The sequence below is a fragment of the Manacus vitellinus genome, unplaced genomic scaffold (assembly GCF_001715985.3).
Source record: "Manacus vitellinus isolate BGI_N305 unplaced genomic scaffold, ASM171598v3 scaffold_29_pilon, whole genome shotgun sequence".
In the NCBI taxonomy this organism is placed as follows: domain Eukaryota; kingdom Metazoa; phylum Chordata; class Aves; order Passeriformes; family Pipridae; genus Manacus; species Manacus vitellinus.
The window spans coordinates 8,903,897-8,927,660 of NW_021940207.1; the positions used below are offsets into that span (position 1 = coordinate 8,903,897).

Here is a 23,764-nt window from a genome sequence, read left to right on the forward strand (position 1 = left end):
TTCCATTAGATTTGGTGCAATCTTATCTTCACTTCATGAAAATCAACTTTGAAAATAGTCTGATCATGTCGTTCTTATTTTCTAATGATATGTAGAGCTTTCTTTATATTTTATGACAACTTGAACATATTACAATCAAACCATCCAAAAACTAACAGAACTTAAGAAAACAACAGACAGACTGGCTAACCAATAAGATTCCAAGTTTGACATGGTACGTGAGCTCCACTGTCTAACTGAGAATATTACTCGAAAATTAAAAAATCCTTCCTGAAAACTGCAGAACAAGGAAATGTTAGTAGAAATAACAAGAAAAAAGAAAGAAAACCAACAAATCATTGTATTCAAAACGGTAATCAGGCATTTTCAAAAGCTGTTGCCTCTTCACTCTATCACTGCTTTTTTGTATTCCAGAATTTCTATTCTAAGTTTCTTGGAGAAATACGGTTCTTCATTTGATACATCTCCAATAACACAAAAATATTATCTCCTTTGTTAGAACAAAGGCAAACAATACAGTCTATACAGCTGGTGGTCCTACACAGCCTGCCAATGTCACCTTACACTGGTTGGTTCTTCTCAAAGAGGAGCACTGAGTTTCTGACACAGCGTCAGAACACGGAAAGTTCAGAGGTGGTTTCTACTCTTTGACAATGATACAATATTTACAACAACAAACAAACTCCTGACTTAGCTTCGCCTCCGTTGGCGTAACCTCCGGACTCGACCCTGTTGGGATCGTTCAGTTCGTCAAACAGTCCCGTTTCGATGATCTCCTCCTGCCAGGGGATAGGGACAGCCCCTGTGGCAAACCTTTTGAAGAACTTCTTATCTTTGTCATCAAACTCAATTCCTCGTACTTCAGAGAAGTCAGCAATGTCTCCAATATCTTTGGCATAGACAACTGATGGATCTGGCACAAATGGAGGGTCAATAAGGTTTGCCTCTAGCCTGTGGAAATTTATCGTTTTGAAGAAATTATGTTTTCTTGGGTCATCGTCTGCATTTCTGCAATAAAGCAAAGGTTTGTTAATCAGTGGGATGTTTTGCTCTCAGAGAGGTACAGGTGTGTCTGTGTTTTATACATGAGGGTACTTTAAAATAAGGAGATAGATATATATAATGCAACACAATTCCTTTTTTCCTAACCAAAGAACGTTGCATTGCACAATATAAGCAAAGCTGAGGAGCAGAAAACACTCTGATCCCATTACTCACTGCTCCACCTCTCAGGGTAAATCAGTCTGGGCAAGGTGCCATGCAGGAGCTGCAGTGCTGCATCTCAGATACCCCTATCCAAAGATACATTCCCACCAGAACTGAACAGAGAGCAGGATGGGAGGGGGACTCTGGGATTTACAGTCAAAAAATGGCAGTTCAACAACTGCCTCTGTATTAACCAGGATAAGAATATCTATCCTATAATCTAGGGTAAGAATATATATTAAACTCTAGGCTGAGGTACCCTGGGTTAATATATCTGGAGACTGACTCTGAGCAACAATAGGAAACTGGTGACAAATGACATTTCTGGTTTTATCTTAATTCAAAGCAGCTACACATTTACATCATAAAACTGTTATGTCACTCAAACACTCCTGCTTTTAGTGACTCTGTTAATGCAAAATAAATACTCCTACAAATGAACAAAGATTTTTTTAGGCAAGAGATTCACAAATTATGACATTAACAAAAGTATGTGTGCCACTGTCACAAAAACAATCCTTTATTAATATTGTTAATACCTAATTATAAAACCAAGAAAGGACTAAATAATTGTAAATGCATAAGTTAAATACATCTTATGAAAAACACCTGCAGACCTCAGGGAGAACTTTAGCTGTAAAAGAAACACTGAATTTTTTCACTGTAGACTCACAGAGACACCAGTAGGATATGGTGATGTTAAGAATCATCTGAGCCTCAAATGTGTGCTCACTAAAGTATGACCAAAGACCACAGTTTTTGAACTGTGCCTCTAGTGCCAAGGTATGCAAAGCCTGAGTTTTGAATTCTAGAGAAAAGAGGAGCAGACAGGAGCACTGTACTTTCCACCTATGCATTCTTTTTTTAAATGTATTTATGAATGCACCACTCTTGAAAACAGTAATATAGGAAAACCAAATTTGTCTGGGTTTCGGCCTCAGAAAATGGTAGGTCCTAACACATTGCTTTTGCTTTTCCCACTTCCTTACAGAATCATGCTGGGCAAAGTGCAAGCACTCATGTATTTCTAGACAATGTTCTATGAACAAAAGGCAATGCAAACATTCAGCAAGTCTTTTTATCTTTGCAAGTGTGCAGAAGCACCATATAGAAGTAGAAGATTTGTGTGACTATGGAAAAATCTTCATTTTTTTAAGGCCTCAATACTATGCATGCAGAACAGCTTCTCCAGCTTGCTGCTACTGCCTGTTCCTCCCATGCTGTCCTGCCATGCTTCCAGCCTGCCTTGGTGCTACCCAGGCATGGCCAGGATGAAATCACCAGCTGCCCTTTTCAGCCCCCCTGCCATCATCACTTTGCACCTCTGGTACTGTACACCACCATGACCAGAATGCTAAATCACAGCCTGAAGAATGAGAGAAGCTGCCAGCCAGGCACGCTGGGCAATGAAAAAATGATATTTTCTACCCAAAAGAGGCATATGCATGCAATTATACAGATTAAGCCAACAGGGATCATGACCTCTGCACATATATAGTCTTGCAAAATCATCTCCTAACTTACCCAGCTAGTGATACCAAGTACCTGAGCAGCCTGACATGACTTATATATACTTTCACTGGTAGCCTGAAGTCCATTAGAGCTGCTATTCCAATGAACTAATGTCCTGGGACACTCATGGGCCAGTAGTACTGACATTCTACTGGGCAAATGCACTCACAGAAATTCCCCTTTATTTCACTTTTCCTTTCTGTAACAGAAACCAAAAAGCGCTAGAAGCTGGTGGAGGCTCCAAAATGGAATTGCTGCAGTGTTTCTCCTCCTGAAACAATAAAAAGTTAAAAAATGTAAAGCTACATGAATGCCATCTACTGGAACTGAGGCATCTTCCACGTAGCTGGAGGTGAACTTAAGTTCTTCCTCTGTGAACTGCCTTTTTACGTAACTTTAACAGGAAGAGCAAATGAACTCATACAAAGTTGGATAATTTTGCATTCTTCCATTAAAAAAAATTTTAGAAGTCACTTTACAGGTTTGGGATTTGAGATGTCAGTCCCAAAAAGCTTGAGTGGAGAAAAGGGGTTACATCTTTCCATAGCTGGTGAAATTGAACCTTCAATAAAAGAGTGTTTTAAAAGGTCAGGTGTACAAAGTAAAGCTGTCTTTGAGCAGCTTTAACTTATGCAACAGGCACTTCTGTAGATAACCCAAGCTCTTGTTGTCCTTAGTAGATTTACAGTACTAATCTCTGCAAAAGGATGAGCTGTCCTGAATAGTATTGCCCTGTTTAAGAGGTACATGCAAGCTTTTATTCTCTATCATGCCCAGGAAGGGAATACATCCTATTGCTTTCCTTCTCTAATTATGGCACTAAGAGTAAGGATATCTTAAACAGCAGAAAATTAAAAATAATATGTGCAGTTACCTTTCTGTGTACATTTCTCCCATTGCTGAGAAGGAATAGAACAAAAAGCAGAGAGAATGATGGTAAATGACCCTCTTGGCACAGGGGATGTGGTTACAGGAAGTGAATCATTGGTTGCTGGTTTTGCTTCAGACTTGCTGAATGAACTTGACCAAGTCATTCAGAATCTCTCAATTCATTTTACTCCTACTCTGAAATTTGTTTACTTCACAAAATGCTGTAAGTCTAAATGTCTGCAAGTATGCTGACTTGTAAGTTAGAATGCTCTACATGGTTTTGTGTTAAATTTACTTTTAAAATAAGCTTTTAAAACATCCTCAAATCATATAGATTTTGTATTAAACATACTCTATGAGCTGTTGAAAATAACTTTTTTCTGCTGCCTGGCGTAGTTGTTGGGAAAATTCATTAGGCACAAAGAGTAGCTGTCTTCATGTAGCACTAGAATATTAAAGATAAGTGTATTAATGATATATTACCTTTTATTAAATTCTTTCAGATAAATGTTTGCCTAGCATTTCTAAAATTGTTCCACGTTGTTATGAAATATAAATTTAGAAGTCTACACATTTTCAGTAAGATCCTTTGTCTATTCCACCATTAGACTGGAAAAGCACCTGATACATATATTTGTATTCATAGATGATTCAAATGTAGAGTACTCTAAAGATAGGTACTATCAGTTTCCTATTAATTTTTTACATTTTTATTATATTTTTTATTTTGTCCACAATCTGTCTCATTGGAAATGCACTAAATGATTTAAATATATATATACACACCAACACACCTCAAAGGCAGCAGAGATAGACAAGTTATACATTACAATGTTTAGCTTTTCAGTTTTCTTCTTATTAAACAGTTCCTTGAAATTTCTAAGTCAGGGACACATCTATCAGTCTTCATCAACCCAAAACCACCTGTAAAGTCCTCAGAAATGTTTTGCTTTACAGGCATTTGTGCCAAATATTTTTTTCCTCCTTTTTTCTCCCCGGGATGAGTCAGGAAGACCAGAATCTGTCTAAGATTTTTTTAAAGCAGTTGAGCAAAGCAGAGGGGTTAAAGTCTGTTCAGCAAGGAGCCAATGACGCAGCCTTGCAAGTTAGATATCTGCAGGGAAGAGAATCCACATTGCAGATTTGGATTTCTGCCCACATCATTCCAGTAAGTGATACAGCCTAAGATTGTGTACTCAGTCTGCACTAGCATAGATGCAGGTTTCTACTTGAATATCTTTTACCTTTAGAAAAGAATGTGCAACAAAAATGGGTTGCCCCCTTCTCCCCAAAACTATACAGAGTCTAACACAGAAAATAACAGAAGGGAACTCCTAAGAGTTGTCTGAAGTGAGGATAGATAACCAAACTATTGCAACAACATTCCTTATTTCCATATTATCTTCAAAACTTTCCACCTCTCTCTTCCTAGAAATGAAAGGGAAAATTCAGTACTCTGTAGAAAGTGAAGATGCAACCCATTTTGTGTAATATGTAAAATAATGATGTTGTTTGCAGCTTTAATCTGCATTTTACTGAGTCTGAGAAGGCATACCTGCTTCCTAAACGGTCCTCTTTTTTCTTAGCCAAAAACAGTCGGCAAATATCTTTCGCTTCCTCTGTAAAGCTGGCATGTTCAAATTTCACCTCATCTTCCAGAGTTCTTCTTCTAACCTCATCCTTATTGACCTTTTCTTTGAAATCCTTGAATGGTGTTCGTCCAGCAACCATCTCATAAATAGAGCAGCCCATAGCAAACCAGTCCACAGGATAGCTGTAGTCTTCTTCCTTCAGGATTTCTGGAGCCATATAACCATTTGTCCCAGCCTATTGCAAACAGACAGACAGATTTACTACACAATGTCAGTAATTAAATGCATACAGGTAAACAGACTAGTCTATAATTCTGATAGACTAGTATCCAGAAACTCTGCATATTTGACTTCTTTTTATCTGGAAACTGTAAGGTATAACTGTTTTAGCATATGGACTATATCTGTCTTTAAACATCTTGGCATATGGGAAAATATGCTTTTCAAAAGTGAAATGTCTGTGCAATTTCCACCTAAAAGTGGTTTATTTTTAAACTCATGTCTATCTTGCTTTCCTCTTCCATATTATTTTTTTTCTGTTGAAGATAGTGTTGTTAGCTTCGTCCTGCAAACACAAATAGCAATCAATTTGAAAAGATTTTTAAAAAGGACAAAAATCAGGTAAAAGAATCACTGATTCCCACCCCATTCAGTGGTTATAACTGCTCCAACACAGGGGTCTGCTGCCAGTGAGAAAACTCTCATCGAGCCGGTAGCTGAGCTGCATGAGGAAGTTCTCACTCGCCTCCCTCTTGGTGTCTGGATGGAAGTTCTACCATCAAGGGCCAAGAAAAACTCCTAAAACCATTGTAAGAAAGTAAACCTATATATTATAATTCATAAATGACACTCATTTGGGTGAAAGATGAGTTTGCATTTCCTGACTAGAACCAGCTGTCTGAATAAAGACTGTGCAGCACTAACAGCCCCTTCTCCTGGAGAAGGGACCCCTCTCTGGGAGGGGAATCTGCCTGCTTCCTTCCCAGAGCAGGCCTGGCACATTCCCCTTGGGGGACAGGCTGCAGTGTCCAAAATAGCTCCTGCTGCCTGTCTCCCTGGAGAGCTGATTCACCTGGGAGGGAGGTGAGGGGATCAGGCTCTCCATGTGCTTTCTGCTGCACCGAGGACGTGAGGTTGCCATCGTACAGCATTCCCTCAGCTGACCCAACACTTACTGCTGCTTCTGAGGCCCTGCCTTTTGCATTTACCAGACTCAGCCAACACTGACAGCTATGTCAGAAGTTGCCTGAACCTCTCATATCTGTTTTAAATACTGGGACTGATGTATTACTAGTATTACAATTTAAAATGAAAAACTGTGTGTGTGCAAAATCCCACTAAAGGTTATTCAACTGTCATTACTACTGCTACCAGAATACAAGTAGTGACAGAGATTTACTCCAAAGTAAAACAGTTAGAAAAAGGTAACTTAAACTAGAGCTCCTTTGAGCAAATGGTATTTAAAAAAAGCACAGCTCAACAGATACATTTCATTTTATGGGGTTGGGGTAACTCCTCCATTTTGTGCAAATATAGGCACAATATTTCCAAGTCACATCTCCCTATAAACTTTAGCTTGTGTCAGTACACATTATGACATATACTCTACTGTAAACAACATGTGCAGCAGAGAACATGTTAGCATCAATTAAAACATAAGCTTAATGGACAGAAAATTAAATCCAGTTTGTTTTCCCTCTTTGTATTTTTTTTACTTTTAGGGATATAGAGCAAAATCCTCCATTTCGTTGAAAAACAGAAATGAGATGAGAAAAACAAAAATATCAGCTAGGTTGAAAGCAAAGAAAAGGGTAAAAGAAAACTGGTGCCCTCACTAAAGCCACAGAAGCAGAGGCACTGCAGCAGCTGACATCATCCCCCAGGCAATTTGTACTGCTTACATTGAATTTCTCTAAGTAAAAGTTAATATTGAGAGATACCCTGACAGCATGACATTTTTAGGTATGATTACTGCTCTATTCAGAAAAGTGCTCAAACACAGAGCACAGAACCCAGATCCCTCTGGCACCAGAAGAACCTAGAAGGGAGAGAAGAGGCTGAAAGCATAGAGAAGTTTTGGTACAGAAGGATGCACACAGAGCTCATTGTGGATTGGTGAACACAGCTCTAAAGAGGCTTCTGAAATATTTTTTTCTTTTTTTTTTTTCCTCCTTCTGGGAAGCAATAAACATTCTTGTTTTTAGTGAGGTGAAGCTGGGGCACTAATGCCTTGAAGAATTGATGAGTCATATTATCATCAAAATGTGCCCTGACAGCACAGTGTGGTCTTTCTGATAAGACATTACTTTGCTGCAAGTTAGCATCATCATACAGGACCTGGATACGTCTGACATGGAAAAGTCAGAAATCTCACAAATGTGTCTCAAGGCGGCTCCTTCCAGATTGCCTCTCTTTCTTCCACTTGCATTTTTTCCTCCATAGTTGTTTTTTCAAAAGAAACTGAGTAACCTCAGTCTCTTCCATGTGCATTTTCCACACACCCTCCAGTAGGACACACCATCCAGAAGAACACTGTGCTTTGACATGGTGCTTGTGTTTCCCAAGGATAGAGAAAGCATGGCTGTTATCACAGACCAAAAAGACTCACGACCACAGTTTAATGGAAAATAGAGATGGACCAACAACAGCCTTCCTTCAGACTGAAGTGATGGGCTGTGGATGAGCTGAACCATGAACAAGAACTAAACTTCCAAATTTTAAAGTAGTAGCACTGAAATCTTGTGAGCTCATATTGAGTTGATCCAAATCAATCTGAGGAGGACTAGAAACATATTGTTCCTCTGATATGCCAAACCATTTCAATTCAGAATTTCATGAGAGCTGGTTTTCTCATGGAATTTTATCCAAACTTGAATCTGAAAACAAATCTCTCCCAATCCTGAAGCTTTCCTACTATTCACAATGAAGGAACAGGCTGAGAAGCAGGAATCTAAACCTAATCTCATAACCTCTGAGACTCAAAACCCACTAAAACACTACAATTTTACAGCAGAAACAAAGACATTTCACAAGTAGTCAGCAGTGATGCTTAAGAGGGAAGAAATACAAAACAAGGAGGGGGAAGAAACACAGAAATCTCTGCTATCTTTATCAAAACAGGTAGTTGAAGAAAGAAAGAGAATAGCATAAATTTTAGTCTTTTTCACCTATTTCTACATATGTGTAGCTTTGGCAAAATGATTTGGGAAGAACGATGCTGAAGCCATAAGCATTTCCTGTATTAGGGAAGACAGAAAAGGAAATATTCAGCCTCCGGAACTGGAAAAACATCCATCTTTCAAATGAAGATTTAATTCTCCTTTAATCTTTGGAGAGTAGATAGCAAGAGAGGAAAGCTAAAACCTAACATCCCTACACTAATCATTATGGAGAACAAGGTGTCCAAGATCAGATCATCTTTCAAGGAAAAGAGATCCTATGGCAACAGGAAAGGCAGCCTCAATGATTCAGGGGAGGTTCATGTAAGGAGGTGAAACAGCTTTGTGAAGGGAGTTTTTAAACTGTACTCCTCACTAGCAGTGAGATTTGAGCAGCAAAAAATAATGTATTAGGTAGAAAACTTATCCACTGATTCCCAGAGCAGAAGTGAATTAAAGTAATGAGTTAAATTACTCTCAGCAGGCCAAGGAATAAATAAGTATATATATTCAAATGCAAAAAGGAAAAAAAAGACAGAAAGCTACCAGAAAAGATAAATGCATTATTTTTGAGAAGGGGTCTCCTTCCCATGGGCTGGTATTGAATATTTAATTTAGTTAGAATTATCTGACCATGCCTCAGAATGGATATCTCTGAGTATGGGACACTGGTATGCCTATCACACAAAAAATCACTAGGTTTGTATGATTCTACAGATGTTTTAATTCAATATATATAAGTAATATATAAGTAAATTCAGAAGATGTATATTAACTGAAACCCACTTTTTCATACTAGATCTTATTTACATGGATAAATTTCACTCTTTTAATGGAAACAGGAAAAATAAAAAACCCACACTCAATTCCTTTGTTGTCAACTCTACACAACTAGGACGTCCATTGGGTTTTGACTGAGACCAAGCACATTATTTTCTTCTTTCCTTTAGAATTCCTGGGAAGACAAGGAACCATTTGAACAAATGTGTTGACTGCTCAAGTGATCTTACAGAGACAAACACATGGTATTACACCTTCACTGACCTGGAAGCATCTAATGGGACACAGTAAATAAAAATATCACAAAGAAGACAAGGAATGTTATATTATCCCAACTTTTTACAGAAGGCAGAAATCATATTCCATTGCAGAGGCACACAACTTCTTGAAGCATAGTCAGTATAACACTTGCTGGTTTTTGTTTGTTCTCCATTTAATACTGTCTTTTGTGATGATGAGCAGGATGCCTTACTTGCATATGCTGTTTGAAATGTAAAAATAGCCATTACATTTCAGTCAATTAAATTTTAATTGACCTGCTTTTGAAAAGGGTTCACAAATCTCCTTCTCCCTTTATTTCACTATCTCGAGAACAACACAAAATACAGTTTTTCAATAATCCTCTAAAAAGTAATGACCAAATGTTGCCCTTGGATACATTAGTGAAGAAGTTCTGTTAAGTGGAATTGTTCCTTTCAGTGTGGTTTGACAGGGCATAGTAGGAATGACTCATCTGAAAGTATACAAATTTTTCTTCTGTGAAAAGCGACCCTGCATAAATTTTTAAAAGGTCACAAAATTATAATCTTTTAGTAATACAAGATGTGATCCTGTGAAACACTAAGTGCACTCAGTTCCCAGTGCAGCCAGCAGGTACTGGGCACAGCACAGCTCCGAGCAGAGTGAGGCCCACAGTGCCACACTCACACACCCTCACACACTGCTGGCCCAGAAAGGAAAGCCCCTCGACCACCACCGTGATTCAGCTTCCAGCAGATGCAGGCAAGAAACAGAACTCTCTGGAGCTTTCAGCAGCACAGAAACAGGCAAATGAGGAGAAACGGGATTCAGATCCTCTCTACCTTTTCCCACAGATCTCTGCAAAACAAACTCAATTGATATCATAAACCAAACAGTAAAGCAAATCAGAATGTCTATCTTTTGTTTGCCATGGCACAAGAACTGTTGAACAGAGGAAAAAAAACAAGCTGAGTTTAGCTCCATCAGCTGTTTCCTGGGGCTCGGTCCTTCCTTCCTCCAAGGGGTGCCACTGCCTGCTTTGTTCTCTCGTCCAGCTGTTCCTCCACTCCTCAGCAATGGCCTTAACAGACCCTGCAGGAATGCAGGAACAGACCACAGAAACCTCTTCTCTGCACACAAGCTAATAGGCCCTAGATGTGGAGAACAACAACTGATCTGCCTCTGTCACTCACTTTACCATCTTAATTCTTCTCCCAAGAGCCACTGTGAGGAGGAAGGAGCGTAATTTAAATGTCACACAGAATTGCAGTTGCTCCACAGTTTCTCACCACATGTTCATACAGTCACAAGAAACCTGCTGATCAAATTAATAGGCAAATATCCTTCAAAAGAAGATAAAAAATCAAATCTAAATAGGACAAAAAGTATTCTGGAAAGTCTCACAGAACAAAGATTTTGCCATATTGTTAATGCTTAGCAAAGGGAAGGACCTTCCTTGGGGACGGCCATTCCTTTGGGATGGTCCATCATAAACTGATGGGCTACCGAGTCAGAAGAACACAAGGACCAACCATTCAGAATACCAGGAAGAGATAATGAGAAAGACTGTAAAGAGTTTAGTAACTACTGAATCCCACATGCTTACACAAGTTTGAAGACCAAACTTTTTTTGTTTTCATATAGGAACATAATTTTCATAGGGAAAGCTGTCTGCTTTAAAAAAGCCCACAGAGAAAAAGCACAAAAGGGACAAAACAAATTTATGTTATATTAGGAAAAAAAAAGAAAACAAAATGGGTTCAATGTCACTAAATGGTATAGTAAAAACTCCACCATTGGTTTTTACTCTTTTAAATTTGAAGGGAGTTGCACAAACGAAGGGGAAGGCCACTCTGTGCAGTAGGGACAGGCTGCCTCTGTGCTCCTACTTGGGAAGAGAAGCAGACACAGGTACAGCGTGTTTTTCAGTTTAGATTCACACTCTATGGAAGTCAAAGGAATAAATGGCTTGAAGAAAGACACTCCAGTAACTGGGCACCAATTTTAATTTTGGATTCTTGAGCATCTCCCCGATTTCTTCTGCATGATCTCACGTAAATCTTTGCCTCAGATCCCTGCTGGAGACAGAACCTGCTAACATTCCCAACATGGGGAAGTGTCATCAGAAGAAATACACATTCACAGACAGGGAAGCAATCAGGCATTATAGCAACGGAGCATTTTGGACAAGCAGAACACTTGGTACAGACTCATAACCACACAATTAGAATTCAAGAATTATAAGGGTTCTCCAGTCTTCCTGTAACGTGATTTTCCCTTTAATTTCCTTTTAAATTTCTCCTGACCATTTCCCATTTATAATGTGGGAATAATAATACTTCAGAGATGTTTATGGTTTCATTATTTAATGATGACAGAATATTTCATAAACACTGTTAATAAGGGAGAAAAGTCTTCATCTACTGAGTTCTGTCTATATTTTATGAAGCTCTTCATAATGAATGCAAACACTGTATCATGGCAGCACGAGCAGGCTGCTTTCTCAGAAAGGGATCATCCAAGAGAAATTCTGTGCTCTGTGCAGGGGACTGCAGGGTGCCCTGGGAAGGAGAAGGGCCCTCCAATGTGGGTACAGCTGTAGGTTAAGCAGTGAGAATGTCAGTGAGGCCTGGACAGTTCCTGCTGATCACTGAAATCCGCGGGATTTCACCCACTTTATCTTTCAGGATTATGACTAATGTTGGAGGTACAATTCTCTGAAATGTAAATCCAGGAAGATGAGTACTGGTTGCATCAGACCAGAGGCCCATATAGCCAGTTTACTGATGGTGAACTGGCCAAAGAATGGATGTATAGGGAGTTCTGTTAGAACCTGGTGTGTACATTGAGTTACACTGAGACTTCTCTAACACCTTCCTTAAACTCCAACTATTCGCAGTTTAGGGGCTTCCAGAGACAGAAATGGTTTCTCTCAGCAAAGTTGTTTTCCATCAATTGTCCACTCTCCCCCTGAACTAGATAAATGCTTAGACACTACAAGACCTTTTCCAAGAGTCCAGCAGCTTAACTACACCCCGTGCTGAGAACCACCCACCTGCCACCTTTCACTAGTAGATTTTAAACCAAGCCCACAGTTTTCACCTCCATGTGTCTGTAATTCTAGGATTTTGTCTTAAAAAAAAAAAAAGTAATTATATGTTTGTTAACTGAAATTATTCATGACAGTAAGTGGGATGTCACATGTGGTCCGGTAAGAATGGAAGTGCTACACCATCTCACAGCTTACTGTTCATGCAATACTGCTTCTGGTCAAAGCTGTCAAATCAAAAGTTCAAAGAATTACATTGTCAGCCAAATGCTTCATTTCTTATCCAATGAAACAAAAACATCTTTGATGATGGTGAGTCAACAAGTGGCACATTAGATGATTTATCAGAAATCATTTCAGAATGTACACTATTTTTATAGAAAATGCTATAGCACTTATTGTGAGATTAAACTGAATCAAAAACAATGTTAAAAGTCATGAAAAGACACTGCATGCTACATCATGAAGGGCTCCACTGTCTTTCCCAGACAGAAAAAATGTCACATGAGTGACATGCCATGTGTAGGAAAAGCATTTCATGGGACATATTGCATTCTCAAAATTTTAGATGACTATAGTATCCTTTCTGCCATCTCCAAAACTGCAGGAGGCAGAATGGTCCCACAAAATCATTTTTGCTCCCTTTACTTGCATAATTTATAGAATTATTTATGTTGGAAGAGATCCTAAGATCATCTAACCCAACCATTACCCCAGCACTGCCAAGCCTACCACTAAACCATGTCCCTAAGTGCCACATCTACACGACTTTTCAATACCTTTAGTGGTGGAATGGTGACTCCACTGCTTCCCTGGGCAGCCTCTTCCAACACTTGGCAATCCTTCTGGAGAAGAAACTTTGCCTAATATCCAATCTAAACCTCCCTTGGCACAACTTTAGGCCATTTCTTGTCCTGTTGCTTGTTGCTTGGGAGAAGACACCAACCCCCACCCAGCTACAACCTCCTTTCAGGGAGTTGCAGAGAGCAGTAAGGTCCCCCCGAGCCTCCTTTTCTCCAGTTCCCTCAGCTGCTCCTCATCAGACTTGTGCTCCAGACCCTTCCTCAGCTCCATTGCCCTTCTCTGGACATGCTCCAGCACTTCAATGTCTTTCTTGCAGTGAGGGGCCCAGAACTGGACACAGCACTTGAAGTGTGGCCTCACCAGTGCTGAGTACAGGGGGACAGTTGCTGCCCTGGTCCTGCTGCCACACTATGGCTGATACAGGCCAGGATAACATTGGCCTTCTTGGCCACCTGGGCACACGATGGCTCATGTTCAGCCAGACGTTGACCAACAACTCCCTTTTCCCACTGGGCAGCTTTCCAGCCATTCCTCCCCCAGCCTGTAGCACTGTGGGGGGTTGTTGTGATCCAAGGGCAGGACCCAGCACTTCACCTCACTGAACCCTGTACAATTGGCCTCAGCCCATCAATCCAGCCTGTCCAGATCCCTCTGCAGAGCCTTCCTCCCCTCCAGCAGACCCACACTCCCACCCAACATGCTGTCATCTGTGAACTTGCTAAGGGTGCACTCAATCCCCTCATCCAGATCATTGATGGACATATTAAACAGGGTTGGCCCCAGTACTGAGCTCTGGGGAACCCTGCTGGTGACTGGCCCCAGCTGGATGTAATTCCATCCACTACCACTCTCTGGGCCCAGCCACCCAGCCAGTTTTTAACCCAGGGAACAGTGTACCCATCCAAGCCATGAGCAGCCAGTTTCTCCAGGAGAATGCTGTGGGAAACACTGACAAAGAATTTACAACAGCCCAGATATCCACACTCTCTCCCCTGTCCACAGAGTGGGTCACCCTGTCACAGAAGGAGATCAGGATGGTCAAGCAGGACCTGCCTTTCATAAACCTGTGCTGGCTGGGCCTGATCCCTTAGTTGTCTGGTATGTGCTGCATGACAGCTCTCAAGATGATCTGCTCCATGACCTTCTCCAGTACCCAGTCAGGCTGACAGGCCTGTAGTTCCCCGGATCTGCTGTCTGGCCCTTCTTGTGGATGGTATCACACTTGCTCACGTCCAGCCAAAATGAGTCCCCCAGGGACCTCCCTGGTTGGCCAGGATGGCTCGTAAATGATGGGAAGTGGCTTCATGAGCACCTGTGCCAGCTCCTAGCTGGCCCCACAGACTTGTGTGGATAAGACTTCATTCTGTAAAGTGTATGTTTAGAGATTAAAAAACAAAACAAAACACCTGTCACGGTTATGCAGTTCAAAACAGCTGTGACTGTGAAATTTTTTAAGAACAAAGTTCTGCTAGTAAAAACACCAATCTCACGTCATACTTAAAAATTCATAAGCAGAATGGTGGTTTTGAAACTGCAAAACAGCAGCAAGTCCCTCTAATTCTGAACAAAGGAGCTGTCATTTTTCGAAGTGCAAAGGAAGAACAGATTTTTACAGAATCTTATCCAATAAGAATGCCATGTGATAATGAACAAAGGTCAACTGTAGAATAGCGTGCTGAGTTATTTTTTATTTCACAAGTCTAAACCCTCCTCCTGCTTCTCATCTGCCTTGAAATTAAACTGCAAGTTTCAGGAACATCTAAATAGATTTCCTTCTGTTTTCCTAAGAAATAGAATCTTATGATAAACAAACATACAGGAGGGCAAAAGGACATTTTGAGTAAGATTTTAACCAAAACATGTTTTTCCTATAAAAATATTATGATGTCCTTCAAATATATAAAACATAGCACAGGAAAACTGTGAAGAAGCCTGAAACCTCTGAAGATATGAATGCACTTTTATAAATACTACAAAAATATGTTTGTGTTATTTTTCGCAGTTATTATGTCAATATTTAAGCTCTCTGGCTCGAAAGTCCTTCACCATTTACATGCAACAGTTGCTTCACACAAAGGCCAAACCCAGTAAGGGCAGAAAGTTCTTCCCGAAATAAACGGCAAATACACTCTGACTTCTGGAAAAATGGAATTAAGTCCTCTATATTTCAATATGCAAAGGATATGAGGGTAGTAAACAGAAGAACACACTGACTTTTCTCACAACCATTCTCAGGTTTAATTAAGGTCTAATGAAGAAGTATTACTTTTTTGGATAAGGGCAGGAGCACTTGACTCACAAGAAGTGAATTTTGAGTAGTATGAGAAAAAGTTGTAGAGACTTCAAGAAAAAGATGACAGGTCAAACTGTTCAAGTGGAGAAACTTGGGATGGAGGCTCCTCGTTTCTGTCATATATGAAAAAAACTAGTTCAAGAATCAATCAGGTACATAACTAGACAAAACACTTGGCCTATGGAAAGCCACCTGTGCAGGCTCTCAGTTTCTCCTTGTTGTCTACTTCAATTATGTAAGACAGAGAGAATATCAACATTTTAAAAGTCATAATTTTAAGATACAAGCTAGTTTTTGCACAGAATGATCCACACATCAGATGAGATGCTACAGGCACATTTGTATGAAATCATGATATTTCTTAAAGTCCTGAATAATTTTATTACCACTGGAAAAGAGTTTCTGTTTCCAGTGATATCAGTAAGAGCTCTGCCTGAGTAAGTGTGAATATATACATTTCTTGGGAGATTGCACAGGTACATGTATGTATCACGAGAAGATCCCATCTAATCCATGTCTCATGAAAAAAAATACATTGTAAGTAGCTTTTAATTGCCTTCTACTTTCTTTTATTTCCAAGACTGTTGTTATTTTAATTTGTGGGAGGGTTTTTTTTGGTGATTTCTCCATTCCAAAACCAGTTAGCACTTTACAAGGACAAATTAGCACACATAGTGAAATTAAAGTTTTCTAAATTCTGTCATTATTACTGTACCAATTACTTACAACTGCCTATGTATGTTCAAAGTGACATTCACATGGAAAGTTGGATGTTTCTACTGGATGCTTTAGCAATTGAGAAGAAGGGGAGAAAACTAAGGCTGGATATCCAGCTCTTTCTAGATCTTGGTAAGGAGCACTGTTTCTGAATGCAGGGTATTTTTATTTATAACAGTTGCAGGCAATTGGCACACAGTACACAACTATTTTTTCAAAAGGAGTATATGTAATGGCAATACTTAAAGAATAGCAAGGCTGCTACTTCAATTATATAAGTATTAAATCACCAGTTGCACAATGCCTTTTCTGCAGCATAAACACACACTACTTTTTAAGAAGACCACATTGAACTCACCTATCTAAAAGTCAAAAAACCTTTCTACCCATAAAGAAAATTTGGCTGGTGAACAGTATATAAACATTATAGTTTCATAGACACCTTCACTGAAAACTTAGAAAATGTCTAAAACAGGAACTCATTAACCAGCTCATTACTTGTGCCATGTGACAACCTAATCACCTAATAAGATTTAGAAAAGGGATTAATGGATCCTCCAGGTGATGTGTGGGTGATGTGCATTTATTCATACATGAGGGGCTGGGAATTTTTTTATGCTTTAAAAGCATAAGAAATTTCATCTTTAATAGCTTGTACACCCATGAGAGGTATACAAAACTTTCAGAATTCATTGAAATAGTGTATTTTTTGCAATTTCTAATGAAATGAATACACAGATAAATCCATTATTACATTCTATAGATTAGTAGTAATATCCCTTAATTAGTGAAATTGTAAGCCTTAAATTGTCAGTTCAGACTATCATCCAAAATGTAGAAACAGCTCTATGATGTTAGGCACTTCACTCAGATACCAGTACAATACAGATTTGGCCTGGAAGGAATATATTTTCTGCTTTGGCTTATAAAAATGCCCTTATAAAACTGTGTCCACAAAATGGTGAACTGATTAGATTTCATTTGATAAACCTGTCTTGGAGCCATATATCCTTTTGGGTGAAAAAACCCAAACCTATACAAATCACCTTTTTTAAAGTGATAACAGTTTGGTAGTCAAAAAGCATGCTATGATGTAAATTTTCTGCTGATTTTAAGTCACAATAGAAGTGTGAACAAAAGTTACTTTAACAGCACCATTTCTATTTTATTACAGAGGTACATGGTGAAGCTTAATGTAAACTGTGTAAATCTGTTCTTTGGTCTTCCTGTGTATGACATTAGTTTAAATACTAACAATATCTAGCCCTCATAAAATGGTTTTTGGAGGAGCTTTCAAAGGATTCAAATATGACTAGTTTACAGAAATGCAAAATGACACTGGGAATTATTATTGATTTAACTCACTCATAGCTACGATAGAGAGAATGAAAAAAAATACCTTCTTTTTCTTTCTGCTTATTTCAATGTTCTGAATTAATAAAACTGCATTTAACAGAAATTCCTATAATGCATTACAATCATTACACTATTCATTGCAGTTTTTGCCCTAATAAAAAGCACACGATGGTGAATAGAGCTTCTAAAACCAGTGAACAACAGAAGAAGAGTCATTACAACTTGATGACTGTCATAGGTGAGGAACAACCATCTTGACCAGTATTGCTTTGAAACTCAACACTCATACCCACAGAAGTGGTTACACATAGCTAAATACACTGTTTCATTTTGGTTTTTTCCTCTGCCCTTCAACATAATTATTTTTTCTGACCATAGTAACTGCATGGATCTGGAACTGGCACAGCACAGTAAGTTTATAGCTTTGGGTTCACTGATCAAAATGCCATCTTCACAAACAAAACAACATTCCCATTTCACGTAAGTTCTACTTAAAAACCTGCCTTAGCTTTCATAGAAACTGCATTTTTGTATCCAAAACACTATGCATTCCCATTCTAAAATTATTTACTATCTATACATTCACCAGTTTCCATCTTTGCTTTCAGTGAGAACTAAAACCACTCATAATACAAATTACCTAAATTGCCAGGAAAAGAAAATTTCCTTCAAAATTACTGTATTTACTGACATCAAAAATGTGTACTTCAAGCAAGATGCAAAAGGCCACTAGAAGGTCCTCTCTCTTACTGAATTTCTAGTGTGAAAGACTTGGGGAGTTTAACATAAGGCAGTTAGACCAGGTTATTATAATGTTGCTTCTGTTTCTTCATATTCTTAGTGTATTTCAGACACATTCTCATATTATATATATCTTTAAGCTCCAGATACCTTGAGAGAAATAGGCTTTTTTCATAGTTAAGCTACCTACATATTTCTTGTGTAAACCTCCTGACGTTATAACAAATGCAGGTGAGTTTGGGCTGACCACAGGCACAGCTAAGTGCTGCACAATCTAATTCACACAACAAAATCCAGTTGGTCATCCATCTTTTTCTTCCTACACATGCAGACAGGCAGGTACATTTGCAAACTGTCATATGTGCTAACTTTATGAGGATTTAATTTCTGGGGAGGAGGAAGGTTGGCAATGGTTTACTGTGCAGCACCACGAATGCCTGCAATGCAATCACTTCAGAGTAATGTATATGAAATTGTATTCTTCTAGGAGCAAAAGTGGAATACAAGGAGTCATATGTTTGACTGCTGCTCATTAAAAAAGTAATTGGTTAAATCCCTGACTATGCAGGATTGCTCAAGGCACAAGGCATCTGCCCCCCTAAACTGATTGGTTCAAGAGCTTAAGAGAAACAACAGGTCAGGTTGATTCTACTCTTTCTGTGCAAAATAAGTTATTTTACTACATGCAGCAGTTAGAGAGTCAATTAACCAAATCTTCTTACAACCTGTCTCTTAGAATGAAATGACTATGTAAGGTCTTTAGCAAAGAATAAATTGCAGGGAATTAAGTCTTGGACTTATCAGGCATTAGAAATAGAACAGCTTCACTTCCCACTTCCCATGTTCAACGAATTTGTACTCACCCTCTGAGTGATGGGTTTTCCCTCTTTGACTTGCACTGCCAATCCAAGATCAGACAGTCTGCAATTCCCATTATCATCCAGGAGGACATTCTCTGGTTTCATATCCCGGTACACAATGTTGATGGAATGGAGATGCAGAATCCCACAGGTGATCTGAGCTGAGTAATAGATGATCCTCTTCATTTCCAAACCCCGTTCTCCCACGTTGTAGATGTGATACTTCAGATCCCCTCCATTCATGAGGCTCATAACAAGACACAGATGGGTTTTGCTTTCATAGGCATAAGCCAGTGTGACTATGAAAGGGCTGTTGACCTTCTCCAGGATCTCTTTCTCCAGCAGTGCCATCTTCTCTCCACTTTTCTTTTTCAACCTTTTTTTATCCAGTTTCTTGCAGGCATACATCTTGCCAGTATTTTTCACCTGGATGGCACAAACCTAGAGAAGATGCATACGGAAAAGTAATGAAGGAATTTTACACAGGGACTGGAATATCAAGGGTAGTAATAGGCAGAAATTGGGGAATCACTGATGCCTATAAGTAGCTGCTGATGCTAACTTCCATGGAAGAGTGTATTAGCAGAGAAAATAAGGGAAAAAACAAAAGTACAATCTGTTCTGTTCTGAACCAGTATATGGTTGACCTGATGCAAAGTTCTTCAGGACACCATTAGCAGACATGTATTAGCAAATAAGAGGAACAAGGACAAGAACAAAATTCTGTAACCAAGAGAATAAGCAGCGTATACAGATTGCATCTGTACAGTTTAACTCTCTTGCCTCTCAAAAAAGGTAGTCTCACTCATACTGTAATTTGGGAACAGATCATGCTATTCCCTACACTGCAGCTAGGAATTAGCTGGGACCGTGTGAGCTACCACAGGCTAAAATGGTGCCAAGGAGCATTAAGTCCATACTTAACTATATGGACAGTCATGCAAGTTTTTGTAAAGAAGCCTGTTTTTTTACTAGCATAGATACAGAATGTAAAAACTTCAAAGCAGCTCTTCACTAACTTTACCACAGTACAAATAACCCAGCCTACTTTCTGGAAAATGGGCAATCTGAAGGGGCAGTTTTGCAAATCTTTACACAATTTCTTAACCCACTGCTCTTTGCAAACCCACCTGCTGGTCTTGAAAGGGAAGGGATGACTCACATCCTTAAAAGTGCAGCTCTTACCTCTCCAAAGCCACCTTTGCCCAGCACTCGGAACTCATAGAAGTATTTATCAGTTACCGGTTGCTTCTCAAAAACTTTCCATTGGATGAATTTGTCATAGAAGGGGCTGGTCTGGAAATCCTGGAAGGGCTTGTCTTTAAGGAAGACTTTGGTTTCCTCCTTGGCCAGCTGCATGACATTCTCATAGTCTTTTGCAGTAGCTGCCTGGCATTTGCTGACCAAGTCAGAGCTCATGAAAGACAGATAGTTTTTGGAGCCTTCCTTAAGAAAATTGGTGACCATATTTTCCATGGTACTGTTCTTGATGCTGTCCTCTGCCAGCTCCCAGTTTGATACCTCATCCAGGAAGTCCCTAGCTACCAAATATTCTGGCACTGTCTCTAAGAAATCTCTGAAGAATTTCTTGCCAATGGGCTGCTGCTCACAGATGCTTTCATAATCAGCAACAATGGACTCTCTCTGCTCTTTGCACTGGTCAAGTTTGGGCAGTGAAAGGCTCTTACGTCTCTTTTGCATCTCCTTGGTGTCTGCCTCTCCACTCTTCCTCGCCTGGAGGTAGGCCGTGTTGGCAATCAGGTTGTCGAGCCCCCCCATGTCACACATCTTGGCAAGCTCTTGGGGTGGCAGAGCCTGGTTTCACACAAAATGAGTAACTGGCCCAAGTGCTGTACTGGAGCTGCCCTGCACTTCTCCCTGCCAGTGGTGTGCTGAGGTCTTCTGAAAAACACCAGAGAGACCAACTGCTTTTGCATTAAATACCTCTCAAGGATTTTCCCTAAGTACCTTTAGATATATGCACCATTTGTGGAAAGTGACTGGTAAGAGGTTTCTCTGTAAGGAGCTTTGAGTTTGCTATGTATAGCCGAGGGATGACATCCTGGGCAAACCTTCCCAGCAGCACCAAATGCACGTGGTTCAGCTGGTGTGTTTCAGAATGGGCTCTGACAACCTTTAAATGTACTGAGAATCCCCCTACTTGCACTGTCCCTGGCTGCTGGGAACATGCAGAGATTCCCATCTGCAATACATGCTCTCTCCAACTCAGGGGCACTTTGGCCACAGTCAGGACAGCCCTGGCTCTCCCTCGCTCGACAAAGAACCCCAGCATAGCCACAGTTACATATGCTGGGATCTGATTTTATGAGAAGCTTTTATCACAAATCTGCCAGGCCTAAACAGAAGTTGACATAGATGAACATGAGATGCTGAGCTTTAAATTACCACAGGATTTGACATCCACAAACTTCCAAAACTCAAGTTATACTCAACATCAGCGATGAGCTCCACAGACAGCTCATGCCAGCCCGGATGCCTGGCGTTGCTCTGTCTGAGCAGATTACGTGCAGGCTAAGAACCAAAAATAGTGATCCCTACATACAAAACAACATACACTTCTGAACTCATCTCCTACCCACAGAAAAAAGACTTCACATGACCAGCCAAATCTTGCCAAAACACTTCTATGTTTTGGCCTGAGTTTATTTTCTCTGCTGAGCTTTGTGACAGAAAGTGTCGGGATGAGAAGATGGCAACTGCATATAGCTGAGGTGACATCAACAAAGGGACAAAGCTGATTATAATCAAGTGAAGGCAAATTCCACTTGACTTTGCTTGCTGGCTGCCTACCAGGAGGTATTTTTTTCCCTCAAAAGAATAAGAATGATGTGTGGCACTTACTAGGCTAAGCCCCCTTCTGCTGTGGGGTCAGGTGACTTGGTTGTTAAAACTTTCTTTAAATATAAGGAAGGTATTATGGGAACAAGAAAAGAAGTTTCATGATTCCTCCAGTAGCACTGGGGTCAAGCTGTATACTCTTGAGGTCAAGGTCAAGTTTCTTTGCCCCTCCCTCCCCCCAGTCTTAGAGCAAGCTGAAGAGCTGAATCACAAAAACTAAACATCAAGAGTAATAACAGGCACCTTTCAGACTCCCTACAGTAAGTGCTAAGCCCTTCTTGGCTGCTTTTTGCCACTCTACAACCATGCAGTATTTTGTTTTTACAAGCATTAATCCTATCTTTGTTGAATTCATTTGACATAAAACTCATACTTAACCAAATTACCTCGGAGGTGTGTTTTCCAGGTGGGATTGAGGGGGCCATCCATTGCAAACTGCTGTGTGTGCATGTTAACAGGGGTACTCTGAGGCAGAGTATTTGAAAGCCTGGCCAGTTCTGCCAGGTGAGAGCAAGCAGGGCCAGGAGGTGGTTACATAAAGGGCTGAACAGTGCAGTGTGGGTAAAGCTCAAAATAGCCAGAGGAAGGAATGGGGAATTCTCCTGGTGGCTTTCCTGAAAAGGGTGCCTACAGCAACACATTCCTATAATATCCTGGGTAGAGAGGAAAGAAAGGAGGTAACAAAGCTTTCATTTCAGGTCCTGAAATTCAGCAGGGTCTTCTTTACATTTAGCCAGAATGCCACCACAGCTCAAAGAGCAGAGTACAAATGGCAGGTAGTTGGGGTCCTAAGGCTGCACTCAAGCTTACACCAGCTATTGATATATTCAAGTCTAAGCAAATCAAGAGAACACCTAATGTTTATGGAAGACAAACATTTACACTCCAAAAACCTTCTACTCTGATAAGCAGACTCTTTCCTAGTTTCTATGGAACGTAAACTTTCACTAAAAGAACATAATTTCATGAAAAGCAAAATCTAACAATATGATCATTCAACTCATATTCATTACTCCAGTCACTTTTGAGAGAAGACTCTAGCTAGATGTGCTTGTTGACTTATCCAAATCAGTATTTATTAAACACTGGAAAAAAGTAGCTCAGCATTAATCTATCAATTGATAAAAGCTGTTTAAGATAGTGCTACCTACTCATAAAACAGTACGTTTGGGTGAGAAGCAAAACTGATTTGTTTTGCAGGCACAAGAGGTGAACAATGACAGAACTGAAAATGGAGACTTACTAACAACTATGCTAATGGAATATCAGGATATGATTTGGAAAAGAAAATTTCTCTGGTGCAAAGCTTATAGAAAGAGTGGGACCTAAGCTCATCTCTAAATCACAGACAAAATATGCAGGACTTAAAATTCATTACCTTATGTTCTAGATGAACCTCAATTACTGGTAACAAGATACTTATAATACACAAACAGATACACACAAGTATCAGCTGCTTTGATTTCAACATTAACTTTCCTAACACCTCATTTGTGTCAATACCCCTTTGATCCAACACTTTGGAAAAACTCTTCAAGTGTAATTCTCAGGTACTCTTGCCATGCACATGATGTGAACTAAAAGTAGGGCTTGTTACTCTCCATATTCACCTACAGACCAAAGAAAAATGAAGAAAGAAGTCCTCTGATGGGACTAGATGGCATTAACAGAGGTTACAGGATGGAGCCTGGGACCAAAGTCAGGCAGAGAAAATAGACAGTAGGTAA

At 39.8% G+C, this 23,764-nt stretch overlaps 1 protein-coding gene across 1 annotated transcript; it reads right to left on the reverse strand.

The window, feature by feature from the left end:
* On the reverse strand, positions 1-22,889 carry GRK7 (G protein-coupled receptor kinase 7). The gene is made up of 4 exons (XM_008925353.3): positions 20,364-22,889; positions 19,182-19,619; positions 5,144-5,415; positions 1-1,008 (listed from the first exon to the last, which is right to left on the reverse strand). Exons 1-4 carry the CDS (start codon positions 20,964-20,966, stop codon positions 666-668), a joined length of 1,656 nt encoding a protein of 551 aa, XP_008923601.1. The 5' UTR covers positions 20,967-22,889; the 3' UTR covers positions 1-665.
* Between the last annotated feature and the right edge of the window lie 875 nt (positions 22,890-23,764).

What these genes read in the sequence shown, in the direction of transcription:
- GRK7 (XM_008925353.3), bottom strand. Translation starts at nt 20,966, where the DNA reads ATGTGTGACATGGGGGGGCTCGACAACCTGATTGCCAACACGGCCTAC. An exon ending in GAAAACCCATCACTCAGAGG is followed by an intron (nt 5,416 to 19,181) that starts GTGAGTACAAAT and finishes TGTTTGCAATAG; the next exon opens with GCTGGGACAAATGGTTATAT. An exon ending in GAGGACCGTTTAGGAAGCAG is followed by an intron (nt 1,009 to 5,143) that starts GTATGCCTTCTC and finishes GCTTTATTGCAG; the next exon opens with AAATGCAGACGATGACCCAA.